The following is a 27,050-nucleotide window of genomic DNA, read 5'->3' on the forward strand; positions in this document are numbered from 1 at the left end:
CCAGGACCAAATGGCTTCACAAGAGAATTCTATCAAACATTTAAAGAAGAGTAAATATCTACCTTTCGCAAACTATCCCAAAAAAAGAAGGATCACACCCAAATGCATTCCAACAGTGTCCCCTTTACCCTTATACCAAAATCAGATAAAGACATTGTAAAAAGATTATAAGCCAATACCCCTGGATAAACAAAGATGCAAAAATCTTCAATAAAATACTAGCAAACCAAATTGAACAATACATTAAAAGGATCATACACCACAATCAAGTGGGGTTTATCCCAAGGTTGCAAGGATGGTTCAATATCCAAAAATCAATTAATGTTATATATCATGTTAACAAGACAAAAGATAAAAAGATAAAAATCACGATTATCTCAATAGATGTCAAAAAAGCATTTGACAAAAAATCCAACATCCATTTATGATAAAAACTCTCAACAAAATGGGTATGGTGGAAATACACCTCAATATAATAAAGTCCATATATGACACCTTGCTTATTTAACTTACATGCAGAGTATATCACGAGAAATGCTGGGCTTGATGAAGCGCAAGCTGGAATCAAGACTGCTGGGAGAAATATCAATAATCTCAAGATATGCAGATGATACCACCCTTATGGGAGAAAGCAAAGGAGCCTCTTGATGAAAGTGAAAGAGGAGAGTGAAAAAGTTGGCTTAAAACTCAACATTCAGAAAACTAAGATCATGGTCTGGTCCCATCACTTCATGGCAAATAGATGGGGAAATAGTGGAAACAATGACGACTTCTCAGGGCTTCAAAATCACTACAGATAGTGACTGCAACCATGAAATTAAAAGATGCTTGCTCCTTGGAAGAAAAGTTATGACCAACCTAGACAGCATATTAAAAAGCAGAAACATTACTTTGCCAACAAAGGTCCGCCTAGTCAAAGTTCTGATTTTTCCAGTAGTTGTGTGTGGATGTGAGAGTAGGACTGTAAAGAAAGCTGAGTGCTGAAGAATTGATGCTTTTGAACTGTGATATTGGAGAAGACTCTTGAGAGTCCATTGGACTGCAAGGAGATCCAACCAGTCAATGCTAAAGGAAATCAGTCCTGAATATTCATTGGAAGGACTGATGTTGAAGCTGAAACGCCAATACTTTGGTCACCTGATGTGAAGATGAGATGGGATGAGATGGTTGGATGGCATCACTGACTCAATGGACATGAGTTTGAGTAAACTCCGGGAACTGGTGATGGACAGGGAGGCCTGGCATGCTGCAATCCATGGGGTCACAAAGAGTTGGACACTACTCAGTGACTGAACTGAACTGATGACAAACCCACAGCTAAGACTCAGCAGAGAAAGCTGAAACCTTTTCCTCTAAGATCAGGAAAGAGACAAAAATGCCCACTCTCACCACATTTATTCAACATGTATTGGAAGTCCCAGCCACAGCCATCAGACAAGAAAAAGAATCCAAATTGGAAGAGAAGAAATAAAACTGTCATTATTTGCAGAGAACATGATATTGAATATACAAAACCCTAAAGACATCACAAAAAAACTTTCAAACCAACTTATGAATTCAATAAAGTTGAAGGATACAAATTTAATATATGGAAGTCTGTTTCATTTCTATACACTAATAATGTACTATCAGAAAGGAAAAAAATTAAGAAAACAATCCCATTTATAATTGTATCAAAAAGAATAAAATAACTAGAAATAAATTTAAGTAAGATGGTGAAAGACCTGTACTCTGAAAACTGTAAGATACTAATGAAAAAAATTGATAATGAAACAAATAAATGGAAAGATATACCATGCTCATGGGTTGGAAGAATTAACACTCAAAATGTCCATACTACATCAGTGCAAGCTCTATCAAAATATTAATGGCAGTTTACACAAAACTAGAACAAATAATCCTAAAATTGATATGGAACCACAAAAGACTCCAAATAAGTAAAGAAGAACAAAGACAGAGTTAGCATACTCCCAGAGTTCAAATTATACTACAGAGCTATAATAATCAAAGGGCTTCCCAGATGGCACTAGTGGTAAAGAACCCACCTACCAATGCAGGAGACATAAGAGACATCGGTTTGATCCCTGGGTCAGGAAGATCCCCTGGAGGAGGGCATGGCAACCCACTCCAATATTCCTGCCTGCAGAATCCCATGGACAGAGGAGCCTGGTGGGCTACAGTCCATGAGGTAGCAAACAGTCAGACACAACTGAAGCAACTTAGCATGCATGCCAATGCAGGAGACACGGGTTCAGTCTCTGGGCTGGGAAGATCTCTTGGAGGAGGAAATGACAATCCACTGTAGTATTCTTGCCTGGAAAATCCTATGGACAGAGGAGACTGACAGGCTGAAGTCCGTGGAGTCACAAAGAGCCAGACACAACAAAGTGACTGAGCATGCATGCACACATACTAATCAAAATAGTGTAGTACTCACAAAAGCAGTCACATAGATCAACAGAAAGGAACAAAGCTCAGGAATAAGCCATGATTATAATCAATTAATCTATGACAAAGGAGGCAAAAATATCAAGTGGTGAAAGTCTCTTCAATAAATAGTGTTGGGAAAATTGGACAGTTAAACGCAAAAGAATCAAACTAGACCACTTTCTTATACCATATACAAAAATAAACTCAAAAATGGATTAAAGACTAAAAATATAAAACCCCTGTAAGAAAACATAGGCAATAAATCCTGACAACAGTATCTTTTTGCATCTATCTCCTCAAGCAAGAGAAACAAAAGCAAGAATAAACAAACAGGACTAATCAAACTAAAAGCTTTTGCATAGTAAAGAAAAACAACAACAAAAGAAAAAGCCAACCTTTTTATTGGGAAAAGATATTTGCAAGTGATATAGCCAACAAAGGGCTAATATACAAAATATAAAAATAATATACACAACTCAATATCAAAAAACCAAGGAATCTGATTAAAAAATGGGCAGAGGAACAGAAGAGACATTCTTCCAAAGATGACACACACATGACCAACAGAAACATGAAAAGTTGCTTAATATCACTAATTATCAGGGAAATGCAAATCAAAATCATGATGAGGTGTCACCTCACACGTGTCAAAATGGCTATTACCAAGAAGACAACAAATAAAAAGTGTTGGCAAAGGAAAAACGAACCCTCACATGTTGGTGGGATAAACTGGTGCAGCCACTACAGAAAACAATATGAAGGTTGCTCAAATAATAAAAAGAACTACCAGAAGATCCAGCAATTCCACTCCTGGGTTTCTATTTGAGAAGAAAACAAAATACTAATTTGAAAAGATATATGCACACCTATGTTCACTGCAACATTATGTCAAATAGCAAGATATGGAAGCAAACTAAGTGTTCACCCATAGATAGATAAAGAAAATATGGTATACATTTATGTATACAATGGACTACTACTCAGCCATAAAACAGAATGAAATCTTGCCATACGCAACAACATGAATGGACCTATGGGTTATTCTGGTAAGTGAAGTAAGTCAGGCAAAGAAAGGTAAAAAAAAACCAGATGATTTTACTTATACGTCATACCTAAAAACCAAAACGAACAAACAAAACAGAAACAGACTCAGATACAGAGAACAAACTAGTAGTTGCCAAAGAAATGGGGAGTTGGCAAATGGTCAAAATAGGTGAAAGAGATTAAAAGGTACAAACTTCCAGTCACATAATAAATAAGTTTTGAGGATATAATATAATGTACGGCATGAGGAATGTAGTCAATAGTATTATAATAACTTTGTATGGTGACAGATGGTTGCTATACTTTCCAAGGAGAGCATTTTTTAATGCATATAAATGATGAATCACTATGTTGTACACCTGAAACCAATACTGTATGTCAACTATACTTCAATAATTTTTTAAAAATTAAATACAAGAGATAAAAAGGGGGGTAGGAGGCTGGCAGTCGGGTTAGTATTATGTCAGTAAATACTATATTCCTTTTAGTGCTAAAACCTAAACAAATTAATAAAAACTATTCACAAATTTCATAATAAATCTGAGTATAATATACATTGTGTTCAGTTCAGTTCAGTCACTCAGTCGTGTCCGACTCTTTGCGACCCCATGAATCGCAGCACGCCAGGCCTCCCTATCCATCACCAACTCCCGGAGTTTACTCAAACTCATGCCCATCAAGTCAGTGATGCCATCCAGCCATCTCATCCTCTGTCGTCCCCTTCTCCTCCTGTCCCCAATCCCTCCCATCACTTCAATTATGTTCAACTCTTTTCGACCCTATGGACTATAGCCCACCAGGCTTCTCTATCCATGGGATTCTCCAGGCAAGACTACTGTAGTGAGTTGCCACGCACTCCTCCAGGGGATCCTCCCAACCCAAGGATTGAACCCACATCTCTTACGTCTTCTGCAAGGGCATGCAGGTTCTTTACCACTAGCGCCTCCTGGGAAGTCCATAATATATATCATTTACATCTAAATAATAAAAAATGAGAGAAAGCTATCTATTATACATGAATCTAAGTTCCGGTTTACTAAACATTAAAGAAAGCTAGTAAAATAAGGACACCCCAATTAGATTCAGTTTGGAGAGCAGATTTGTTCAAGGGCCATATAATGTACATACAAACACCCTTTAGTAGTTTTTCCCCTTTCCTATTATATAAGCTCAGAAATAGGTGAAAGAAACAAAAGCAAAAAAAAGGAGGGAGAGAAAAGAGTAATGGGGAGGGAGGGAGTAATGGGGAGGAAGGGAGGAAGGGACCAACAATGGTTTAAAGCAAAGAAATAAAGACAATTTTAAACACACAGAAACACAGAACTTAAACATAAATAAAATGTATGACTAAGTCACCTATCAAAATAATAGTAACAAGATCAAATTAACAAGAAAACTGTAATTCTCAATAAGGAGAATAAAGTTGAGATATAGTTTAGAATTTTTTTCAAATAGAGGAAAAAATTCCAAATAGTAATTAATATCTACAGATCTGGAAAAGTTAGGAATACTAGAATAGTGTACTCCAGAAAAAATATTTCAAAAAATAGATTATAAGCTTCTTAAGGTCAAAAGCTATACTATATTCATCTCTTTATTCCCCCTGGTGTCTACACATAAGAGTAATTTAGTACATTTTTTAAGTGAATAATTCATTTGTATTATAGCTAAATGTTAATTCTCCCTAAAAGAATATCCAAAAGTAGTGCCTCAGGAATCCAAATCAGAGAGACCAGAGATGGTTTTTCTATAGTTACAATATGACATCAGAAGAAAAAAAGTTGGAGTTTCAAAAGTTTCTAAGGAAAGATAAGTTCAGATTCCTAAATGAATTAATGCTGCCTAATTATTAATAAATGCTTAAGAAAGTCATACATCTGTTCTTTTATAATGAGAGAAAATAGATTTTTTTAAAGTAACAGCACCAGCTTTCTGCAAAATATCACATTTTAAAAATATATTCACGAAGGTTATTTAAAAAGTACTTTTGTAAAGTTAGTACCAGTTATATAAGTAAAAAGTATAGAAACCTGGCCTGCAGGCCACAATATTTCTTATAATTACTAGTAAGAAGTATAAATTGTAGAAAAATTTAAACTGATTATGAAAGTAGGTGTTATACTGCAAATAATTTTCTTTTCTTCGGCCATGCCATGCAACTTGCTGGATCTTAGTTCCCCAGCCAGGGATTGAACCCGAACCCCCTGCAGTGGAAGTACAGAGTCCTAACCACTGGACCACCAGGGAATTCCCTAAAACTAATTTATTTTAATCATCTTTAAACTTTAACATAACTTTTGATAAACTTCTATATTCATTGAAAGAGCAGGCTAATATTTCTATTAACCAGAATTCTACTTATAAAAGATGGCAGAGATGAGATTCTATCCACATATCTCCACCAATTAGAATACCTAAAACTATTACGGCTTATTAATACCCCTGGTCACCGGGGAAACTAATAAAAGTACTGACTTCTCAAAGTTCTAAATATCACCCTAACTTTATAAACCAGCTCCAATTCTGATGATTTATAAGAGTAAAAATTAAATACAGTATATTCTGTATTGCAACAAAAGCCTTACAAACTACAGGCATACCTCATTCTACGGTGCTTCACTTTATTGTGTTTTATGTATACTGAATTCTTTTTTTCTTTTTTTACAAAATAAACTATACAAATTGAAGGTTTATGGCAACTCTGCATTATCAGATGATGATTAGCATTTTTTAGCAACAAAGTATTTTTTAATTAAGGGATATACATTTTTTTCTTGACATAATGCTGTTGCACACTTAATAGACTACAGTATGGTGTAAAGATAACTTTAATATATACCAGGAAACCAAAAAATTCATGTGACTCACTTTATTACGATATTTACTTTTGGGGATGGTCTGGAACCAAACCTGCAGTATCTCTGAGGTATGCCTATGTATTATTATATTCTAGAGACAAGAACAAAAAGGGAAGCCAAAGCAAACTCAAAAATATCTTTTCACACACTAGTCATGGGAATTCTCTATATAATCACTTAAATTAATAACTTTTAAATTACAAAATATTTAATGATATAATAGTAATGGTTTCACTAGTAATCTGGCAATACAACCTCAAAAAGCAAGAGTTAATGCTTTTATATAGCAGTAATTCAATATTCTTCTCATTTCTAAATTATTTTCCTCTTCCTAACTAAAAGTGTTATTTTAGAAGAAACTCAAATTTGACAGAAACCTTCATTTAATTTCCTCAAAAATAAATCATAAAGATGTAGGAATTTTCATAATAGCAGATATTCCAGGAGGCTCTTATTTAAAGGGGGCGGGGGGGGATTACAAAATACTGGTGAAATCACTTAAATTTCAAAAGACTGTAACCAATTATATATTTAATCTCAATAGATAACATCTTTAATGAAAATGAAATAAACTTACTGCCATCTACTTTAAGTCATATCCCAAATAACCAATACAAATTAATATAAAAGCATTTTACATTAAGTTTTTCACACCTCTATCACACTTTTGAACTCACTTGGGTAAACAGGGATCTTTCCAACAGCAGCAGCAGTTTCTACAAAGTTTATTTACCTTGTCCAGGTCTGGGAGTTGCAGTTGCTCCAGCAGATGGTGGCTCAAACTCCTATCAAATACAGAAATGTTATTACAGTGTCCTACTACAATGAGCAATTTATAATGAAATGGTGATATCACAGCCTTACCTTTGCTTTCTTTGAATCTGGATCAAACCTTTCAAGAATTAATTTAGCTGTTTTATAAGTTTCTTTTTCCATGACTTCTTCAAGCTGCAAACAAGAATTTCCACAAATTGTCACATTTTAAAACACTCATACACTACATATTTTTATAAACCCTATTCAAAAAGTATTCAAGTACAAGGCTTAAAATAAATAGCACATAATACATCCAGATAGCATGAAAGACTTCCTACATTCAAATAATAAAATTCAGAATTTAAAATGGCTTCTAACCTGTAATATGCTACTTGTAGTTAACAGCTTTACTACAAGGAAATACCAAATATTGCTAATTGTTTATGTATAATGAGGAGAATAATTACATGCACCAACTTCAATAATGGAATGTGCAAAAATCTATCAGCCATCATTATTGGAAGTTATTAGACATGACAAGCAAATGACAGGCAATTCCTCAGATTTATTTCCTCATAGCACTTAATGCTATTAATTTAAAGAAGGTCGTTAGCCAAGAGCTTTACAAAATAAAATCTCTGTGCCAATTAACTGCTGTCAGCATCGATTTTAGATTATTTATTAGCAGAAGCAATTAGCTTGCTGCAAAATGCAGTGAAAACTCAGTAACTGGGAGAACAGCCATGCTCTCTCATGGAATTTGCTCAAATGACTTTACAAGGTGAAGCTCTCCCTTTTTTACTTAGATTCAAACAACTTTAGAGGGAAAAAAAGAGAACACAGTAAGAATTTAAGTAAAAATCTTACTGAGTTCTATGCTCACACTAGTGACTATAATTAAAGCACTTCATTATTATAGCATTTTATTTACAATGCACTCAAGTCGCTTTATGGCTTAATATGTGGGTTTAATTTCAAAAGCAATCACTAGTAAAGCATCATCTTAGCAGTTAAAGCCCAATATCAGAAAAAGTTTTACTTTAATGCAAGACAGTCATAATTATGACAGATAGCTAATATACAGAATGAAAATGCTTTTGCAAAACCTGGAAGAGGAACTTCCTTTTCAGTGACCACTGACAGCCACTTAGATTCATTAAATGTCATGTTTATTACAAAGGCCATTTATTTTAAAACGCAAAGCAGAGCACATTTACCAAGTTAAACTATAATTAAAATACGGTGCCACAATAGTAGTTAATAGATTTCTCATTAAAAACTCAATATAATATTTAAGAAGTTAAAGTGCTTAGATGAATGATTTATTAATCTTGGTTTAGTGAAACTAAAACATTTTTCTAATTATTTCAAAATCTTCATAAAGTCTTAAAACAAGCACATCTAAATTTCTGATGTAAAGAAAATGTTTGTAACATTATTTCTTTAGGGTTGGGGAAAAACTGGGAGTGGGGACAGAAGGCAAGATATGATCTATCCCCAAATGAACATAATCTACATGAAATAGCAGAGAACTGAATCCCTGACCTCTACAAATTAATTTTTGATAGTCCAGACCAGTTATAACAACAGAATTATATGTAATAATGAAAGTGGTTTATATGCACATAATACAATAGCTACAATACAATATGTGATAAATGATCACTTAAAATATTGCTTGTACAACTAAGGAACCCAACTGTAGCTTGTATTCTACTTTGTACTCAATCACTCAGTCATGTCCAACTCTTTGGGACCCCATGTACTGCAGCCCGCCAGGCTCCTCTGTCCATGGAATTCTCCAGGCAAGAGTATTGGAATGGGTTGCCATCTCCTCCTCCAGGGGATCTTCTTCCTCACCAGGGATAGAACCCACATCTCCAGCATCTTCTGCACTGGCAGGTGGCTTCTTTACCACTAGGACCACCTAGGAAGCCTCTTTATCCTACTTCAAATAACGTAAATTTTAAAAGCTACGTGGGTCTAGTGGCTGATTTGGACAGCACAATTCTAGAGTAAGACTATGCTGCTGCTGCTAAGTCACTTCAGTCGTGTCTGACTCTGTGTGATCCCATAGATGGCAGCCCACCAGGCTCCCCCGTCCCTGGGATTCTCCAGGCAAGAACACTGGAGTGGGTTGCCATTTCCTTCTCCAATGTGTGAAAGTGAAGTCGCTCAGTTGTGTCCGACTCTTAGTGACCCCATGGACCGCAGCCTACCAGGCTCCTCCATCCATGGGATTTTCCAGGCAAGAGTACTGGAGTGGGGTGCCATTGCCTTCTCCGAGAGTAAGACTATAGCTAGGTTTAAAAAGATTAGATATAACTGTGATCTATAAAACAATACACAAAACTAAAAACTAAAATGCCACTTTAACAAACGACTGTCACTCCTAGTACATCATTCAGCAAATATTCATGTTTATGTCTATGTACATGTAAAGTACCTTAAAATCATTTTAAAAAGCAAAAAATACAAATCCATTCTCTTTTGCACTTCAGTTCAGTTCAGTCGCTCAGTCGTGTCCGACTCTTTTCGACCCCATGAACCGCAGAACGTCGGGCCTCCCTGTCCATCATCAACTCCCGGAGTCCACCCAAACCCACGTCCATTGAGTTGGTGATGCCATTCAACCATCTTATCCTCTGTCGCCCCTTCTTCTCCTGCCCTCGATCTTTCCCAGCATCATCAGGGTCTTTTCAAATGAGTCAGCTCTTTGCATCAAAAATCTTTTTTCAGGTAATAGCTTAATTCACACATTTATTCCTACCACATTTTAAGTGAATAATCTCTTTCATATAGGGAGACATCTGATCAGTGGGAAGAATACAAACTTGAAACCACAGCATCAGAAAAGATCTAGGTTCAAAGTACATCTCCATTCTCAATTAGCTGTAGAAAGACTTTAAACAAATCTGTTAGCCTCAGTTTCTCCTTTTGTAGAGCTGAAAAAATACTACTACTTTCTCATAATACTGTTGTGTAATTTAAATAATATAGGAGAGTCTACAATAGTACCTAACACAAAACACACGATCTTCAGAGATTACCTTCAATTTTTCATAGTGGAACTGAAACAAGTTTTCAAACACATTTTCAACTACCCAACATATTAATACCAGGACTCAGGAATGAGAAATTGAATTCTCAGAATACCCGAAATTATAAATTACTCTGTATTCTTCAAAATATTTTACATACTTTAGATAATAATGAATGATGTAACAAAGAATGGATTGCTTTTCTGTGATATGATTATATTGAAAGTTCCAGAGTTTTTTATTTAATATAGAGAGGGAGCCACTGGTTCAGTTCAGTTCAGTCGCTCAGTCGTGTCCGACTCTTTGTGACCCCACGGACTGCAGCACGCCAGGCCTCCCTGTCCATCACCAACTCCCGGAGTTTATTCAAACTCATGTCCATTGAGTCGGTGATGCCATCCAACCATCTCATCCTCTGTTGTTCCCTTCTCCTCCTGCCTTCAATCTTTCCCAGCATCAGGTCTTTTCCAATGAGTCAGCTCTTCACATTAGGTGACCAAAGTATTGGAGTTTCAGCTTCAACATCAGTCTTCCAATGAATATTCAGGTCTGATCTCCTTTAGGATGGACTGGTTGGATCTCCCTGCTGTCCAAGGGACTCTCAAAAGTCTTCTCCAACACCACAGTTCAAAAGCATCAAGTCTTTGGTGCACAGCTTTCTTCACAGTCCAACTCTCACATTCATACATGATCACTGGAAAAACCACAGCTTTGACTAGATGGACCTTTGTTGGCAAAGTAATGTTTCTGCTTTTTAATATGCTGTCTAGGTTGGTCATAGCTTTTCTTCCAAGGAGCAAGTGTCTTTTAACTTTATGGCTGCAGTCACCATCTGCAGTGATTTTGGAGCCCCAAAAAATAGTCTGTCACTGTTTCCCCATCCCTGATACCCTGTGGTACAGAATCCACCTACCAATGCAGGAGATACGGGTTTGATCCCTGGTGCGGGAAGCTTCCACATGCCACGGGGTAGCTAAGCCCGTGCACCGTAAGAACGGAACCTGGGCTGTAGAGCCAGGAGCTGCAACTACGGAGCCCGTGCACCACAAACACTAAAGGCCGAGCCTGTGCTCCTCAACAAGAGAAGCCTCAGCAATGAGAAGCCTTCGTACTGCAAGCAGAGAGCAGCCTCCACTTGCTGCAACTAGAAAAAAGCCTGGGCAGCAACAAAGATCCGGCACAGCCAAAAATTTAAATACATAATATAAAAAAGAGAAAAATAAACACATGATTGCTTATTATGAACCAACATTATTTTGGCAAGCTTATATACTTTGAGAACATATAAAAATTATTTCTACCTGATATAGAATTTCATCAGAGAACACTAAAAGAAGGGAACACTAACACAAAATAAATGTCAATTTTTTTTAATTTTGAGAGAAAATTCTACAATATTTAAATAATAATTCTTGAAATAAAATTTTAAAACACAGAAAGCATTAATTGCCCTATCCAATATTCTTGTTCCCTGTCTCATAATGAATATTCCACATGTAGAAAACCATCTTTTGGGGTTTCCCTGGTGGCTCAGTGGTAAAGAATCCACCTACCAATGCAGGAGACACAGATTCTATCCCTGAGTCGGGAAGATCCCACAGGCCTCAGAGCAACTAAGACCATGCACTACAACTACTGAGGCTGTGTTCTAGAGCCCAGGAGCCACAACTACTGAGCCCACATGCCTTATAGCCCATGCTCCGTAACAAGAGAAGCCACTGCAATGAGAAGCCTGCACACTGCAACTGGAGAGTAGCCCCGGCTCGCCATAACTAGAGAAAAGCCCACACAGCAACAAAGACCCAACGCAGCCAAAAATATATTAAAAAATAAAATTTTTAAAAAGAGAAAAATGTCTTTTGGACTTCCCTGGTGCTCCATTCATTAAGAATCCACCTGCCAATGCAGGGGACACCAGTTTGATCCCTGGTCTGGGACATCCCACATGCTACAGAGCAACCACAACCAATGAAGCCCACAAACTGCAGTTACTGAAGACTGCATGCCCAAGAGCCCACGCGACATAACAAGAGAAGCTACTGCAACGAGAAGCCCACACACCACAATGAAGAGCAGCCCCTGATCACTGAAACTAGAGAAAGCGCACACACAGCAAGGAAGATTCAGTGCAGCAGAAAATAAATACATAACATTTTCTTTAAAAATGTCTTCTGTTTTGCATTGACTTTGGTCAAATTATTAAGAGTGTGCCCCAAAACATCTTCAATTCACAGCATCAGGGTACATGTTTCACCATTTAAACACATATTTTTAAACTGATAAAATAATGTCTTGCTGTTGTTGTTCAGTCACTCAGGCATGACTGACTCTTTGCAACTCCATGGACTGCAGCATGCCAGGATTCTGTCCTTCATCATCTCCCAGAGTTTGCTCAAACTAATGGCCACTGAATCAGTGACACCATCCAGCTATCTCATCCTCTGTCGTCCCTTTCTCCTCCTGCCTTCAATCTTTCCCAGCATCAGGGTCCTTTCCAATGAGTTTGCTCTTCTCAGCAGATGGCCAAAGTATCGGAGCTTCAGCATCAGTCCTACCAATGAATATTCCAGGCTGATTTCCTTTAGGATTGACTGATTTGATCTCCTTGCTGTCCAAGGAACTCTAAAGAGTCTTCTCCAGCACCACAGTTCAAAAGTATCAATTCTTCTGCGCTTATCCTTCTTTATGGTACAACTCTCACATCCACACATGACCACTAGAAAAATCATAGCTTTGCCTATATGCACCTTTGTCAGCAAACTGATGTCTCTGCTTTTTAATACACTTCTAGGTTTGTCATAGCTTATATTTCAAGGAGCAAGCATCTTTTAATTTCATGGCTGCGGTCACCATCAGCAGTGATTTTGGAGCCCAAGAAAATAAAGTCTCTCACTGTTTCCGTTGTTTCCTGATCTACTTGCCATGAAGTGATGAGACCAGTTGCCACAATCTTCATTTTTTGAATGTTGAGTTTTAAGCCAGTTTTTTCACTCCTCTTTCACCTTCATCAAGAGGCTTTTCAGTTCCTCTTTGCTTTCTGCCATTAGGGTGGGTGTCATCTGCCTATTTGAGGTAATTGATATTTCTTCTGGATCGTGATTCCAGGTTGAGCTTCATCCAGCCTGACATTTCACATGATGTACCCTGCATATAAGCTGAAAAAGCAGGGTGACAATATACAGCCTTGACATACTTCTTTCCCAATTTTGAACCAGAAAATATTGTCTGCTCACCCTGATTTTAGTATTGCTGTTGAAATCAATATTTTTTTAACAATTCAGATTTTAAATTATTTTTTGATTTCACATAGGCATAGTCCACAATAACACTAACTTCTCTGCATTTCTTCTGTTAAAGTATTTACAAAGATCTGTAGCCTATAGTGAATATTCAAACACTGGAAAATGCCAGAAAATATTATTGGGTAATATAAAAATGTAACATTTGAAACTTCTAGTGTGGTTAATAGCCCCACACAGAATCATATGCTAAAATTGTCAATTTAAGGACTTCTTTTGCTTCCAAAATTTATTTTATGGAATGTCACTTTGCACAGGATTCTGTACAGAGTATACTACAGTATACTGTGAGTGACATTCCATGGAATAAACTGTAGAAGCAAAAGAAGTCCTTAAAAAAATAATAAATAAACTTACTAACATTAATTTGTAAGAATAACTCACTATTATAAGAGACAAGGCCCAAAACATACTTCGAACACGGCCACAAAAGCAAGACTATGTAGATTGTGCCACTTCTCTTCTATGTGCTTCTGTCCTGTTACCTGAAATGTCCACATTAACTGACAGCTACTCTTGCCTGGAAAATCCCATGGGCAGAGGAGCCTGGTGGGCTGCAGTCCATGGGGTCACAAAGAGTCGGACACGACTGAGTGACTTCACTTTCACTTTTCACTTTCATGCATTAGAGAAGGAAATGGCAGCCCACTCCAGGGTTCTTGCCTGAAGAATCCCAGGGACGGGGGAGCCTGGTGGGCTGCCGTCTAAGGGGTCACGCAGAGTCGGACACGACTGAAGCGACTTAGCAGCAAGCATGTCAGCAGTTTTTAGCTCCTGCTTTCAATTGGCAGTAGATTCTTTTGAACCAGTAACATTTGTAGTGATTGTTAAGTTTTAATTCTCAGAGAGTTATAATACTTCTTCCCATGTTCCCAATTTTTCAAACGATTCTCCTCAGGACTTGGAAAAATATAAATTGCCTGAGAAATGGCAGGAAGGACTTACCACACAGAAATACCTGTACTACTCAGAAAAAAGCACAGAATTTTCATGAAGCCACTTAAAGAGGTCATTTTGACTCGTGTTTTGATGGATTTTGACTTTGAACTGTTTTAATGGAATGCTCATGGATAGAGACAGATTATCTGTTGAACAGTGATATTTTTTAAAACTAAAAGTTTAAAAAAAAAAAAGACCACAAAATATGTGAGTGGCAAAATGTTCACATCTTGACTTGGGAGACTTTTTAGGTAACTAAAGATTAATTCCTAGTTTTATTTTAGTAAGTAAATACTTATATTAAGTTCTTAGATTTAAAACATTGTTTTAAAAGATTGTTCTTACTCATTTTCCTTTCTAAGTAATGTTTTAATCAATTGATAATTCATGTTTACTGTTACAAATTACACGTTCACAAATTACAAATTACATTACAGATCTATCCAGATTAAAGAGATGCATCCCTGAGGAAACCACCTTCAATAAAACATCAAGTAGTAAATACAATTTATATTAATTTTTTTAATGAAAGAATTAAGAGTTGGGTAATTTTAAACTAATAGTTATTTGTCATGTCAGTATATTTAAAGCTTTAAATGTAGGGTAAAATATCAATGAACAATATCAGTTTTGATTACATTTTGTTTTCGCTGAAAAGCAATGTCCCTTCTTTTTCCTCTCATTACCAGTACAATCATTAGCTAACACTGTACTCCTTATAAATTCACCTTTTAACACCCATTGTTCTAAACAAAGTATAAAGTACTTCTGAAACAAAGCAGCTCTGTTGAGGGCTTGAGCATTAAAGACAAGGGACTAGTTCCTAATAGCAACAGTACTGTAACCTGCAACAATCAATTCAATGCAAATTGTGTTCCCTTAAGAGTGCAGCCAACTTATTTTTTTCTAATCATACTGCAAGAGAAATGCCATTCTAAACTATTCTTTAACACTGATGCCTCATAAACCATTTATACATACAAAACAATAGAACTTTGAACTGAATTTCCCAACTGGCAGACCTAGATGCACATTTTCTATTTTGCAATTCCATCAAGGGCTATTTAAGAAGTAAATAGCTTAGTTTGCTCTCTCACAGAATTTTCTAAGTCTGTTCTGTTCCTCTACTGAGAATTTTTCCCCAATCATATATGTTCTCTAAGATTCTGTTTTCTAGTCATGTAATTCCACTGACATTGAATCAGCTTCTCATCACTTGGAACTTTTCTTTTTTCCTTTTTTGTCTTCCTCTTTGCCTTTTCTATGTTAATCAGTATTTCTCCATTTTGGTACAAGTAGGGCTTGGCTTTCATCAACACTATCAGATCTTCTTCATCACACCAGCAAACCAAACCAATCATATCACAACTTTTATATTATTGAGAATTGTTGGCATTTCCTCATTTTGAACTTCTGGCTGTTCCATAACATGTAAAATGCCAGAAATATAATAAGATACAATGGGAATATGTTTACAACTCAATTTACGACCATCAAAAATGTCAATGCAATTTTGATAAATACCTCACAGAATACTGAGGGACATCAAACAAAAAAAGATTAAGGAATCCTTTCAAAATTAAAGCTTCTTTATTTTTCAGGTACTTAAATCCCTTGACTAGTATCTTATCAGTTCACAGAACAATTTTTAACATTAATCTTAACCTTCATAACTTTTATTAGTTTCACCCATAATTGTTACTTATTACATTGTTGTTGTTCAGTCTCTTAAGTACTATCTGACTCTTTGCCACTCCATGGACTACAGCACACCAGGCTCCTCTAGGCTCCTCTGTCATCCACTATCTCCCTGAGTTTGCTAAAATTCATGTCCATTGAGTCAGTGATATCATCCAACCATCTTCTCCTCTGACACCCTCTCTCTTCTCCTTTTGTCTTCAATCTTTCCCTCAGTCAGGGTCTTCTCCAATGAGTCGGTTCTTCGTATCAGGCGGCCAAAGTATTGGAGCTTCGGCTTCAGCCTCAGTCCTTTCAATGAATATTTAGGGTTGATTTCCTTTAGAATTGACTGGTTTGGTCTCCTTGCAGTTTAAGGGACTCTCAAGAGTCTTCTTCAGCAACAGTTTGAAAGCATCAATTTTTCAGTGCTCAGTCCTCTTTTTGGTCCAACTCTCACATCAGTACGTGACTACTAGAAAAACCATAGCTTTTACTATACAGACCTTTGTCAGCAAAGTTATGTCTCTGCTCCTTAACAGGCTATCTAGGTTTGTCACAGCTTTTCTTCCAAGGAGCAAGCATTTTTTAATTTCATGGCTGAAGTCACCATCCACGGTGATTTTGGAGCTCAAGAAAATAAAATTTGTTACTGCTTCCACTTTCTCCCCTTTTATTTACCGTGAAGTGATGGGACCAGATGCCATGATCTTAACTTTTCTCAACGTTGAGTTTCAAGCCACCTTTGTTACTCACCTCTTTCATCCTCATCAAGATGGTCTTTAGTTCTTCTTAAACTTCTGCCATTAGAGTGGTATCATCTGCATATCTGATGCTGCTGATATTTCTCCTGGCAATCTTGATTCCAACTTCTGATTTATCCAGCCCAGCATTTCACATGATGTACTCTGCATATAAGTTAAATAAGGAGGGTGACAATATACAGCCTGTCTTACTCCTTTCCCAATTCTGAACCAGTCAGTTCTAACTATTGCTTCTTGACCTGCATACAGGTTTCTCAGGAGGCAGGTAAGGTGGTCTGGTACTCCTATCTCTTTAAGAATTTTCCACAGTTTGTTGTGATCCACACAGTCAAAGGCTTTAGCAAAGTCAATGACGCAGAAATAGATGCTCTTCTAAAATTACTTTGCTTTCTCTATGATCCAACGGATGCTGTAGATTTGATTGCTGGTTCTTCTGCCTTTTCTAAATCCAGCTTGTACAACTGCAAGTTCTCGGTTGACATACTGCTGAAGTCTAGCCTGAGGGATTTTGAGCATTATCTTGCAAGCATGTGAAAAAAGTGCAACTGTATGGTAGTTTGAACATTCTTTGGCACTGTCCTTCTTGGGATTGGAATGAAAAAGGACCTTTTCCAGTACTGTGACCACTGCTGAGATTTCCAAATTTGCTGGCGTATTGAATGCAGCACTTTAATAGCGTCAGCTTTTAGGATTTTAAATAGCTCAGATGGGATGTTAGACTAAACTACATTAAACTGACTTTGCATATGATTAAATATCACTAAATAAGTTTCCATATAACATGATACTCCTGTCAACTATCATTTTTATATTTCAAAAATAATTATGTGAAAAAAGTATATGTAAATTCAAGTCAAACACCAAGTTCAATTCACTTAGTAAAACTACTAAATATCAATCTCTAAATATCTGAAGTCCTTCTTCTCTCTTGGTCCTCATCTTTCCAAGTCATCTGAAGGATGCATTTAACTGGCCCCACAAAAGATGCCCATATAATTAGAACTGCTGATAGACAATGGAAGAAATCAAATAAGAAATATTCTCTTCCCCACCCCCACCTTTTCTTTAGGGTTATTTTTCTTTTTTCACTGTTAAATTTCTTTTATAGCCAATCCTCTTGATTCCCCTCTCTCTTAGTCTTACTATGTCAAAAAAATCTGAGAACTGACATATGATGTTTGGTCCTTTTTTGGCCCCAATAATAAAACTAGATACTCACCTTTTTACCCCTCTGCTCATTTAGTGCTCCAAAATAATTCATTTACTAACTTCTCAGTTTCCAACTGACATGGACTCTCAGAAGCTCATAAGTCCATCTAACTACTTCTTCCTGTCAATCATTATTTACTAGCAAAAATATTCATAATTTAGCTTCACCATTAAATTGCTATTTAAAAGCATATGTGTTCCTTAGAGAGTCATTACTTACAGCATATAAACATTAATTATTCAGTCCTTAATTTATTAGCTTTATACAAATTAACTTAAATAAAAGTTAACTTACTATTTTTTTTTTTTTTTTTTTTAAATCATCCAATGCTTCATCTAGAAAACAAGATTTAAACCAAAAGTAAATCAGATACTAAGATGCTTAAGATACAAGAAAAAAATCATGTCAAATGATATACATTAAGCAACTGCAAGAAAACGTTCTCATTTTAGGATTTCTCATTGATGTGTACTGACAGAAGTTATCTCATCTTTACCCACATATATTTTATATATTTGCCTATATTATATACTACAAGCTCAGCTGGAAATAAATGGACTTTACATAGGATAAAACACTTTTCCCAAATGTAAAAAAATATGTATTTTTAAATATTTTCAGACACATCACTTTTTATAATTTCTCCTTCCTTTCAACATCCCACCCATGTTAATTTACAAAATTAAAACTGATTCTCTTTTTATACATTGGTAATAAAAATGTTCTCTTTATTTATAAGGAAAGAACATTTTATTAAGCTATTTGATCTTCAAGAAAATGAGCAGTAAAAAGAAAACCTTTGAAAACCTACAGTATTACACCTGAGGAGGGACTTGGAAAGAAAGATGTTACTAATTACTTTTCAAAATTAAACTTTCCCAAGATTTGCATGCTTAGTTAGGTTGCACTGGTAAAACATAAAGAATCATTTCAAAGTATATAATTTACGTAATTTATGAACATCAGTATCTGCTTTACAAATTTATTTTAGGTTTCTAGTTTCTCTCTAGAAATATTGAACTAGCATAAATAGGAGTACTATCTCAGCAAGAAAGAAGAGACATAAAACTTGATTTAAACATTTTACCACCATATGCAAAATAGATAGCCAACAGGAATTTGCTGTATGGCTCAGGAAACTCAAACAGGGCTTCTGTATCAACCTAGAGGGGTGGGATGGGGAGGGAGATGGGGGGAGGTTCAGAAGGGAGGGGATATATGTATAGCTATGGCTGATTTAGGTTGAGGTTTGACAGAAAACAACGAAATTCTGTAAAGCAATTATCCTTCAATTAAAAACTAGATTAATTTTTAAAACTTTTACCAAATAGAATTTAAATAATTGTTCTTAATTTTTCATTAAATTTACTTACAAAATTATCTCTTCATTGAAGTTTTGGAGTAGCAAACATCTAAATATCAATTCAAATAATATTATTTACATAAAAATTCAAAGAAATATAAACTTCAGAAAAGATGATTTTACTATATTTTTTCCAAAATGTATTAAGTAGTCTTTAATGTTATAGCTGATTTATTACTGAAAGGAGAAAAAAACTGCTGACATCTTTAAAGAGAACAATCATCTTTACTCAGATAAGACCAAGCCAAATATTTAGCCTCTAATGCAGAGATGAGCAGACTTTTTCTATAAAGGGCCAGACAACAAATGGCTTTATGGGCCAAAAGCCAAAGTTAAATTGGTTTAAAGCAAAATAGTAAATGAATTTCCACAAAACTTTTAATGACAAAATTCAAATATAATAATAATTGTTGTGGTCAATTGTTCATAACGCAGGTCTACCAATGAAAAGAAAAATTTTAGGAGGTAGGTGGGGGATAACATTTCACTTAATTGAGATTCAAAATTAGTATCCCCTACCACCAAAACTGATTGCAAAAGTCAATCTGTTAGTTTATCTGTAGTTTTTCACACATTTTATTTTTGAAAACTTTTTCACCAAACAAAAAAAAAACTTTTTCACACAGATAGGTGCTGCTAAATATTTAAATTAATCAATAACCACATGATTTTAATTGAGCATATTCACTGTGTGAAAGGCATTTATAAAATTCTTTAGATCCTTCTCTTGATATTTGTCTTTATTATGTCACTGCAAATTAATCACTTTCAGTTAAATGGATTTTGAAATATGGAAATTTTCTTTGTACTTGCATGAGGTGTGAAAAACACTGCTGGAACTGCAGTTTGAGCTCATATAACCTATCTGTTACAAATGTGTGTGGGAATGGAGATCTTGCTTCTTAACTTTTCATAGCACTTTTTTAAAAAGTACTTTTTGTCATTAAATTGTTATTTGCTTTCTAAATCACTTTATAGCACTGTAGGTTTCACATATGAGGATTGTTTCACCTTGCAATCTTAGGCTGAGTTCATTAAGAACCATTATCAAGTCTACAAGACCTAATTTCCAAAGCCAGTTCATTCACAGTGATTGAAGGCAGTCTGCCTCAGAAACATGTCAGTCCTGGCTGAGCTCAAAATATCATAATAAAACTTTACTACTATTACTAATCCATCCAACTGCTTCTATTTCTTTTATTTATTTGACTGTGTCAGGTCTTAGTTGTGGCACGCAGGATCTTCATTGCATCATGCAGGATCCTTTTTTGAGGCACACAACTCCCTAGTTGCAGTGCATGGGCTTAATTGCTCCATGGCAAACAGGATCTTAGTTTCCCAACTAGGGATTGAACCTGCACCCCTTGCATTACAAGGCAGATTCTTAACCACTGGACTACCAGGGAAGTACCCCCACTTCTATTTCTGATAAAAGATCACATAACTGATGATGATTAAGTCTGTGAAAGCAAATGAAGTTCCCCATTGACTATGAGTTCAATAACCCATGACAAGTTCAAATATGCTCTGCAAGTATTGCTATCTTCTGTTGAGTAACACAGTGAATAACCACAGAATTTAAACACCTTACAGTTTCATGAGCTTTGTAAATTAATCCACTAAGCCTTTTTCTGCTTCACACATATTTTTACCACCAACAGTTGTAAATGAATCTCGGCAGAGTCCACTTCTGGTTGTATTAAATTAGTGCTTTTTCAACTTCTTTAAAAATATTCTCTCCCAGCATGCTCTACACAGACTGTTTACAGAAGCTGTCTTTAGTCACTTCAAGTTCAGTACTGACGCCTCAAATAAACTACAATTGAGCTGTATCAGTAACATCTGTCAACTCATCAAGAACCAATGACAGGGAATTCCCTAGCAGTCCAGTGGTTAGGACTCAGCACTTTCACTGCAATGGTCCAGGTTCAGTCTCTGATCAGGGAACTGATCCCACAAGCCAAACAGTGTGGCCAAAAAAAAAAAAAGAGCCAGCTGACAATCACTTGAAATCATCTGTCTTGTTTTTAAATGAACTACGTTGCTTCCAGTGTTCTTAACTCTTCAACCAATTGTTCTTGCTAAAAAGGCTACTAGCCAAGCAAGCATCTTCCCTAAATACATTTTTTCATCTGCTGCAATTACATAATTTAATTAACTCACAACTGGTAAATAGCTATCTTTACTTCAGAAATAAGCCACTCAGAAACTTACTTTGAAGATCCATTTTCACTTTTTAGTTTTACAAAGAAATTCTGCTATGATGAGATATCCTATTTTAAATGTTCTAATTTTTTTAACATTGCTTTTCTGAGTGTTGGGACTATCATGATGAATACTTAACATGGTAGTCAGTATATATGTGTATTCTTTAGTACAATTATACCATCAATGCATAAAAAGCACCATGCTTTATGTTTTGGTAATAATACATTCCACACCACTGTGAGACTGAAAGGAATAGATGCAACTAATGGAATAAATCACAAGATGTTTAACTATATTTTACCCCCTAATAACATAAATTTCCTATAAAGATAAGCAGTATGATTTCTCTTCACCTAAAGAAATGACTTATTTTGTGTATTGAGTAAAAAAAATTCTAAATGGACAAGACAGAAATAACACAACTGAAAAATAGAACCAGTTTGATCATTCATAAACTTTCTGATGCTTTAAAGTGAACAACTTCTCAATATTTACCACACTGTCATTTCAGTATACCATTTCATAACCTGTCATTCAGTTACAAACCAACACACCATATAAGATGGGTTTTTTTAATGTATTTATAAAAACTTCAAAATTAAACTTACTATTTCTTTCTGTTCTCTTGGAAAAGAAGAAAATAAGCACTGTTCTTATGCTCCAGATGCTATACAAGAAGCAAAAATCAGAAACAAAAACCATAATTAGGATACATGAATTAGAAGCCACATTAAATGAAAACAAATACACATTTCTAATTACAGTCAGAGACAATGTTTTCCTTTGTATTTTGAAAATAAAAAAGCACTCCTTTCAGAAGCCAGCAGAAATCTACCTGTGTTTTCAAAGGAGGAATTCTCAATCCAAAATTCATGAACCTCCCGACGGTCCCTCCAAATTACGAAATTGCCTTTGTGCACCTAAGTGCATTTCTCTGGAGAGACCATTGCCCTTATCATTCTCAGAGGGATCTATGAATCCTCCAAAAGATTAAGAACAAATTATAAAATTCCTTCTTACTAGGTAAATAAGAACCCTAAAGCTTTATCTATTTCTATACATTAGGAAAAACACATTTTACAAATCCAGAGCATTATACAAATGTAAGTTGATACTCCTTCCCCGTTATTGAATATTAGAGGGAACTTTACCAAACAAGTTAAGCTATCTTGAGAAAAAACCAAAATAGTACAATCAAATAAATAATTGACAAGTAAATTTAGCTAAACATCTCCTTTCATAAATTTTGTGAGTTATTCTTTAGGTTTTACATTAGTAAGACATCAAATGATATTAAGAGAATTAAAAGAAAATCGAAGAATGATCCTAATCACAGACTGGTCCAGGTCATCTCTTAAATTCAATGTAAATAAACCAAAATTCCTTTCTCCATAGAACATATCAGAATAAGTATACAAACATTATCCATCATTTTATAAAAGAAATACATTGTATCTAAATGTAAATTCAAATAATATGTATGAAAACTAGTTCTTCACTCTGAAATATATCATTGCTCTTCTTAGGAATCAGCCTACAGGGTCATCACCAGAGAACTCTGTCTCCTGGTATTCACAACTCTGAACTTTGTGTAGCCCTCTCTCACCAGTGTTGGTCTCTGTGACCAATAGCATATGACAGAAGTGATAGTATGTCACTTCAAGATTAGGTTATAAAAATACAGTTTCCATCTCAGGCCTCCTCTTCAGCTTGCTATCTTTCTCTCTCTCAGATTACTCACTCTGAGAGAAGCCAGCTGCTATGACATGAAGACCTTCAGGGAACTCTATAGAAAAGCCCATTTCATGAGAACAGAGGTCTCTGGCAAACAGCCAGGAAGGAGCTGAGGCCTGCCAACAACTACACGCGTGAGCTTAGAAGTAAATTCTCCAGCCTTAGTTAAGCCTTGAGATGATTGTAGCCCCAGCCAATAGCTTAACTGCAATTTATATATGAAAAAAGACCCTGGGCCAGAACCATCCAGCTAATAAGCTGCTCCCACATTCTGCCCCTCAAGAACTGAAAGAGAGAATAAACATTTGTTAAGCTCTAAAGTTCTAGGGCAATTTGTTACAGAGCAACAGATAACTTGTCCATGTTTTTTGTATTATGACAGTTCATTTTTATGACATGAAAACACCAAAATAACCAGCAGCAGATTCCTACATGGTTCTTGGACAACTACCCTCATACTGAAAAAAAAGGACATCGGCCTTCTTTATCAAGGGAAGGGAGATGAAAAAAAAGGTTAAACACACAACTGACAACCCTCAAATATTCTACAAAGTAGAAAAGTCCCACAGTATTTCCCCGCTGGAAACCCACTGAAACAGTGGCAAACTGACAGATGATTTGGGGGTGAAAACAAAAATATAAGGAGAAAACAGGAGAAGGAACTGCAGAGATAAAGACTAAAACTCTGTAGGAAACCTATTAATTTTCTTAAATGGTAGATATTTGTTAAAGTATATGTAATTTTCAAAGTGTAAAAGTTATAAGAATGAAAATACAGTCCCTTATTTCACAATAAAACTTACTAATACCCCTTTCTGAACAACAAATTCTTCTTTTGGTTTTTATCAGAACAACTGGTGGAGAAAAGGAGCTGTCAAACAATACACATTTTTAAGTGTCAAGTCTTCAAGACTTAAAAAGACAGACTGTAATAGAGTTAGCTATTTTTTAAGGAGTTAAATGAAATTCTTTTAAATAGATAATTCTTTAAAATAAAATTTAGGAAAAGAACTAAAGTACTTCAGGAATATGTGTTCTAGTTATCCCAACAAAGATGTTGTTCTCCCAATAATTAAACATAATTTATGACAATACAGTAACATGTTTGTCAAGATATTAAGGATATTTCTACTGACTCCTACTTGTAGAATAGTGGCATAGTCTCCATTTCCCCCTTCTCTTCTTGGAAATCATCCAAACAGCAGGGAAACAAAAACAAAAACACAAATTCATTTTCTGATAAAATTAAGATAAGCTAAAACTCATCTCTCAAAATACGTGAAAGAGTTCCCCAAAACAATAGAGATCATGCAGGGGCTCAAAAGAATAAAAGCAGAGAAGGAAAACTGCTTATCTCACTAAAAGACAGGAAGATAAACTTCTCAAAGTGTAAAGGTTAGAACTCCTGTTTATTACAGTGAGAACAAGATACACATGCTGCAGGCAGAAATTCCCCAGTTTGGTTCCAACAATGAAACAGAAAAATCAGGGCTTAAAGAGAAATCACTCATAAATGCCCTATATACAAAGAATACTCTGTTTCTATGGCAGCAGGGCAGAGTTTTGTATTATGAAAAATTTTATATACAGTTGCCTAACCTTATTAGCCAGAGACAAATAAAAGCTGAATAAACTAACATACTAAACCCTGGATCATAAGGAAAATTACAGATAGCCTAAAATGTAGGAAGATTTGCCTCTATACTCTCACATACTGCTACTGCTGCTGCTAAGTCACTTCAGTCGTGTCTGACTCTGTGCGACCCCATCCCTGGGATTCTCCAGGCAAGAAAACTGCAGTGGGTTGCCATTTCCTTCTCCAATGCATAAAAGTAAAAAGTGAAAGTGAAGTTGCTCAGTCGTGTCTGACTCTTCGCAACCCCATGGACTGCAGCCTACCAGGCTCCTCCGTCCGTGGGATTTTCCAGGCAAGGGGACTGGAGTGGGGTGCCATCGCCTTCTCCCATACTCTCACATAAACCTCTTACAAATAACTGGACGAAAGGTAAACATACCACATACCTAGATATTTTGTTTCTAAGTTATAAAAACCAAAATCAAAATAGAAAATTATGTTTCAAAACTTAGACCAACATCTTTCATTTAAATGAATGTAAATGAGCTAAGCTCACCAGAGCGAAAGAAAACGACTTTCAGGCTATATCATAAAATAAAAAACAACCCTATAACGTAAACTGACACCTAAAACTAAGTTTTTTGAAGGTTGAAAATAAAACAATGGACAAAAAATATAGTAGGCAAATACACACAAAATAAGGTTTGATCATAATATGATACAAAATTAAATTCAAGACTACCTCCCCCAACCAAACAAAGCTTTAAACTAGAAAAAGGTCATTTTATAGCATTAAAAAGGATGAAGCTTCTTTCCAACAAATACAGCTGAAGCAATGGGCATCCACAGGCAAAGAAAGAAAGCGACAGACAGGATCTCAATGTAACCTCACATCTTATATTTAAAAACAGGCTCAAAATGGGTTATGAACTCAAATGTAAAATGTTAGAAGGAAAAAAGTACAGCAAATAAAGAAGAAAATCTTCAAGACCTACAGCTACAGGGGAGGTTTTTTTTTAAACTTTTTATTTTGCATTGAGGTATAGCCATTAACAGTGTTGTGATACATTCAGGTGAACTGCGAAAGGACTCCACCACACACATACACATATCCACTCTCCCCCAAATCCACCCTTCCCATCCAGGCTGCCACGTAACATTGAGCAGAGTTCTACGTGCTATACAGTAGGTCCTTGTTGGTTATCCATTTTAAATATAGCAATGTGTACATGTCCATCCCAAACTCCCTAGGTATCCCTCCCCATCCTTCCCCCTGTCAAACATAAGCTCATTGCCTAAGTCTGTGAGCCTGTTACAGAGGGGTTCTTGATAACAAAAGCACAATCCATAAAAGGAAAATTGTAAATAACACACTTGGCTCTGTGAAAAATCCTTTATAAGGATGAAAAGACAAACTACAGACTGGAAAAAAGTATTTACAAACCATATATCCAACAAAAAACTTCTATCTAAAATATATAAAGAACTTTCAAAACTCAACAGCAAAAAGACTAATAATTCAATTAGAAAATCAGACAGCAGACATGAATAGACATTTCACTGAGAAGATAATACAAATCGAAAATAAACACATGAAAAGATGTTCAACATCACAGCCATCAGGGAAATGTAAGTTAAAACCACAGTGATCTATCAATACACACCTATCAGAATGATCAAATTAGAAAATAGTGATAATACCAAATGCTGGCAAGGATGCAGAGAAACTAGATCACTTAAACATTATAGTGGAAGTGTAAAAAGGTACCTCCACTCTGGAAAAAAAAAAAAAAACCTGTTGGCTCAGATGGAAAAGAATCTGCCTGCAATGCAGGAGACCCAGATTCAGTCCCTGGGTTGGGAAGATACCCTAGAGAAGGGAATGGCAACTCACTTCAGCATCCTTGCCTGAAGAATTCCATGGACAGAGGAACCCAGCGGGCTACAGTCCATGGAATTGTAAAGAGTCGGACACAACTGAGCGACTGAATACACACACACACACTCTGAAAAAAAAGTTCAGCAATTTCTTATAAAAGTAAACATGTATTTACATGTGCCTCTGACATTACACTCAGGCATATACACCAGAGAAATGAAAACTTACATTCAGAAAAAACCTGTACACATATATTCATGGAAGCCTCATTT

The 27,050-nt window shown here is 35.8% G+C and overlaps 1 protein-coding gene and 1 non-coding gene across 4 annotated transcripts in view; both read right to left on the reverse strand.

The window, feature by feature from the left end:
- Positions 1-27,050, reverse strand: part of LNPK (lunapark, ER junction formation factor) — an 85,332-nt gene that overhangs the window by 41,160 nt on the left and 17,122 nt on the right. For all 3 annotated transcript variants that reach the window (XM_043487567.1, XM_043487568.1, XM_043487569.1), the window contains 4 exons: positions 22,198-22,256; positions 18,313-18,353; positions 7,197-7,280; positions 7,066-7,117 (listed from right to left, as the gene is read on the reverse strand). In XM_043487567.1, the coding sequence (XP_043343502.1) occupies positions 7,066-7,117; positions 7,197-7,280; positions 18,313-18,353; positions 22,198-22,256 (236 nt within the window). The remainder of the gene's footprint in view (positions 1-7,065; positions 7,118-7,196; positions 7,281-18,312; positions 18,354-22,197; positions 22,257-27,050) is intronic.
- TRNAG-UCC lies at positions 5,649-5,721 on the reverse strand. Its single transcript has one exon. It is a non-coding gene; the product is annotated as a tRNA-Gly (tRNA).

The sequence above is a fragment of the Cervus canadensis genome, chromosome 15 (assembly GCF_019320065.1).
Source record: "Cervus canadensis isolate Bull #8, Minnesota chromosome 15, ASM1932006v1, whole genome shotgun sequence".
NCBI lineage: Eukaryota > Metazoa > Chordata > Mammalia > Artiodactyla > Cervidae > Cervus > Cervus canadensis.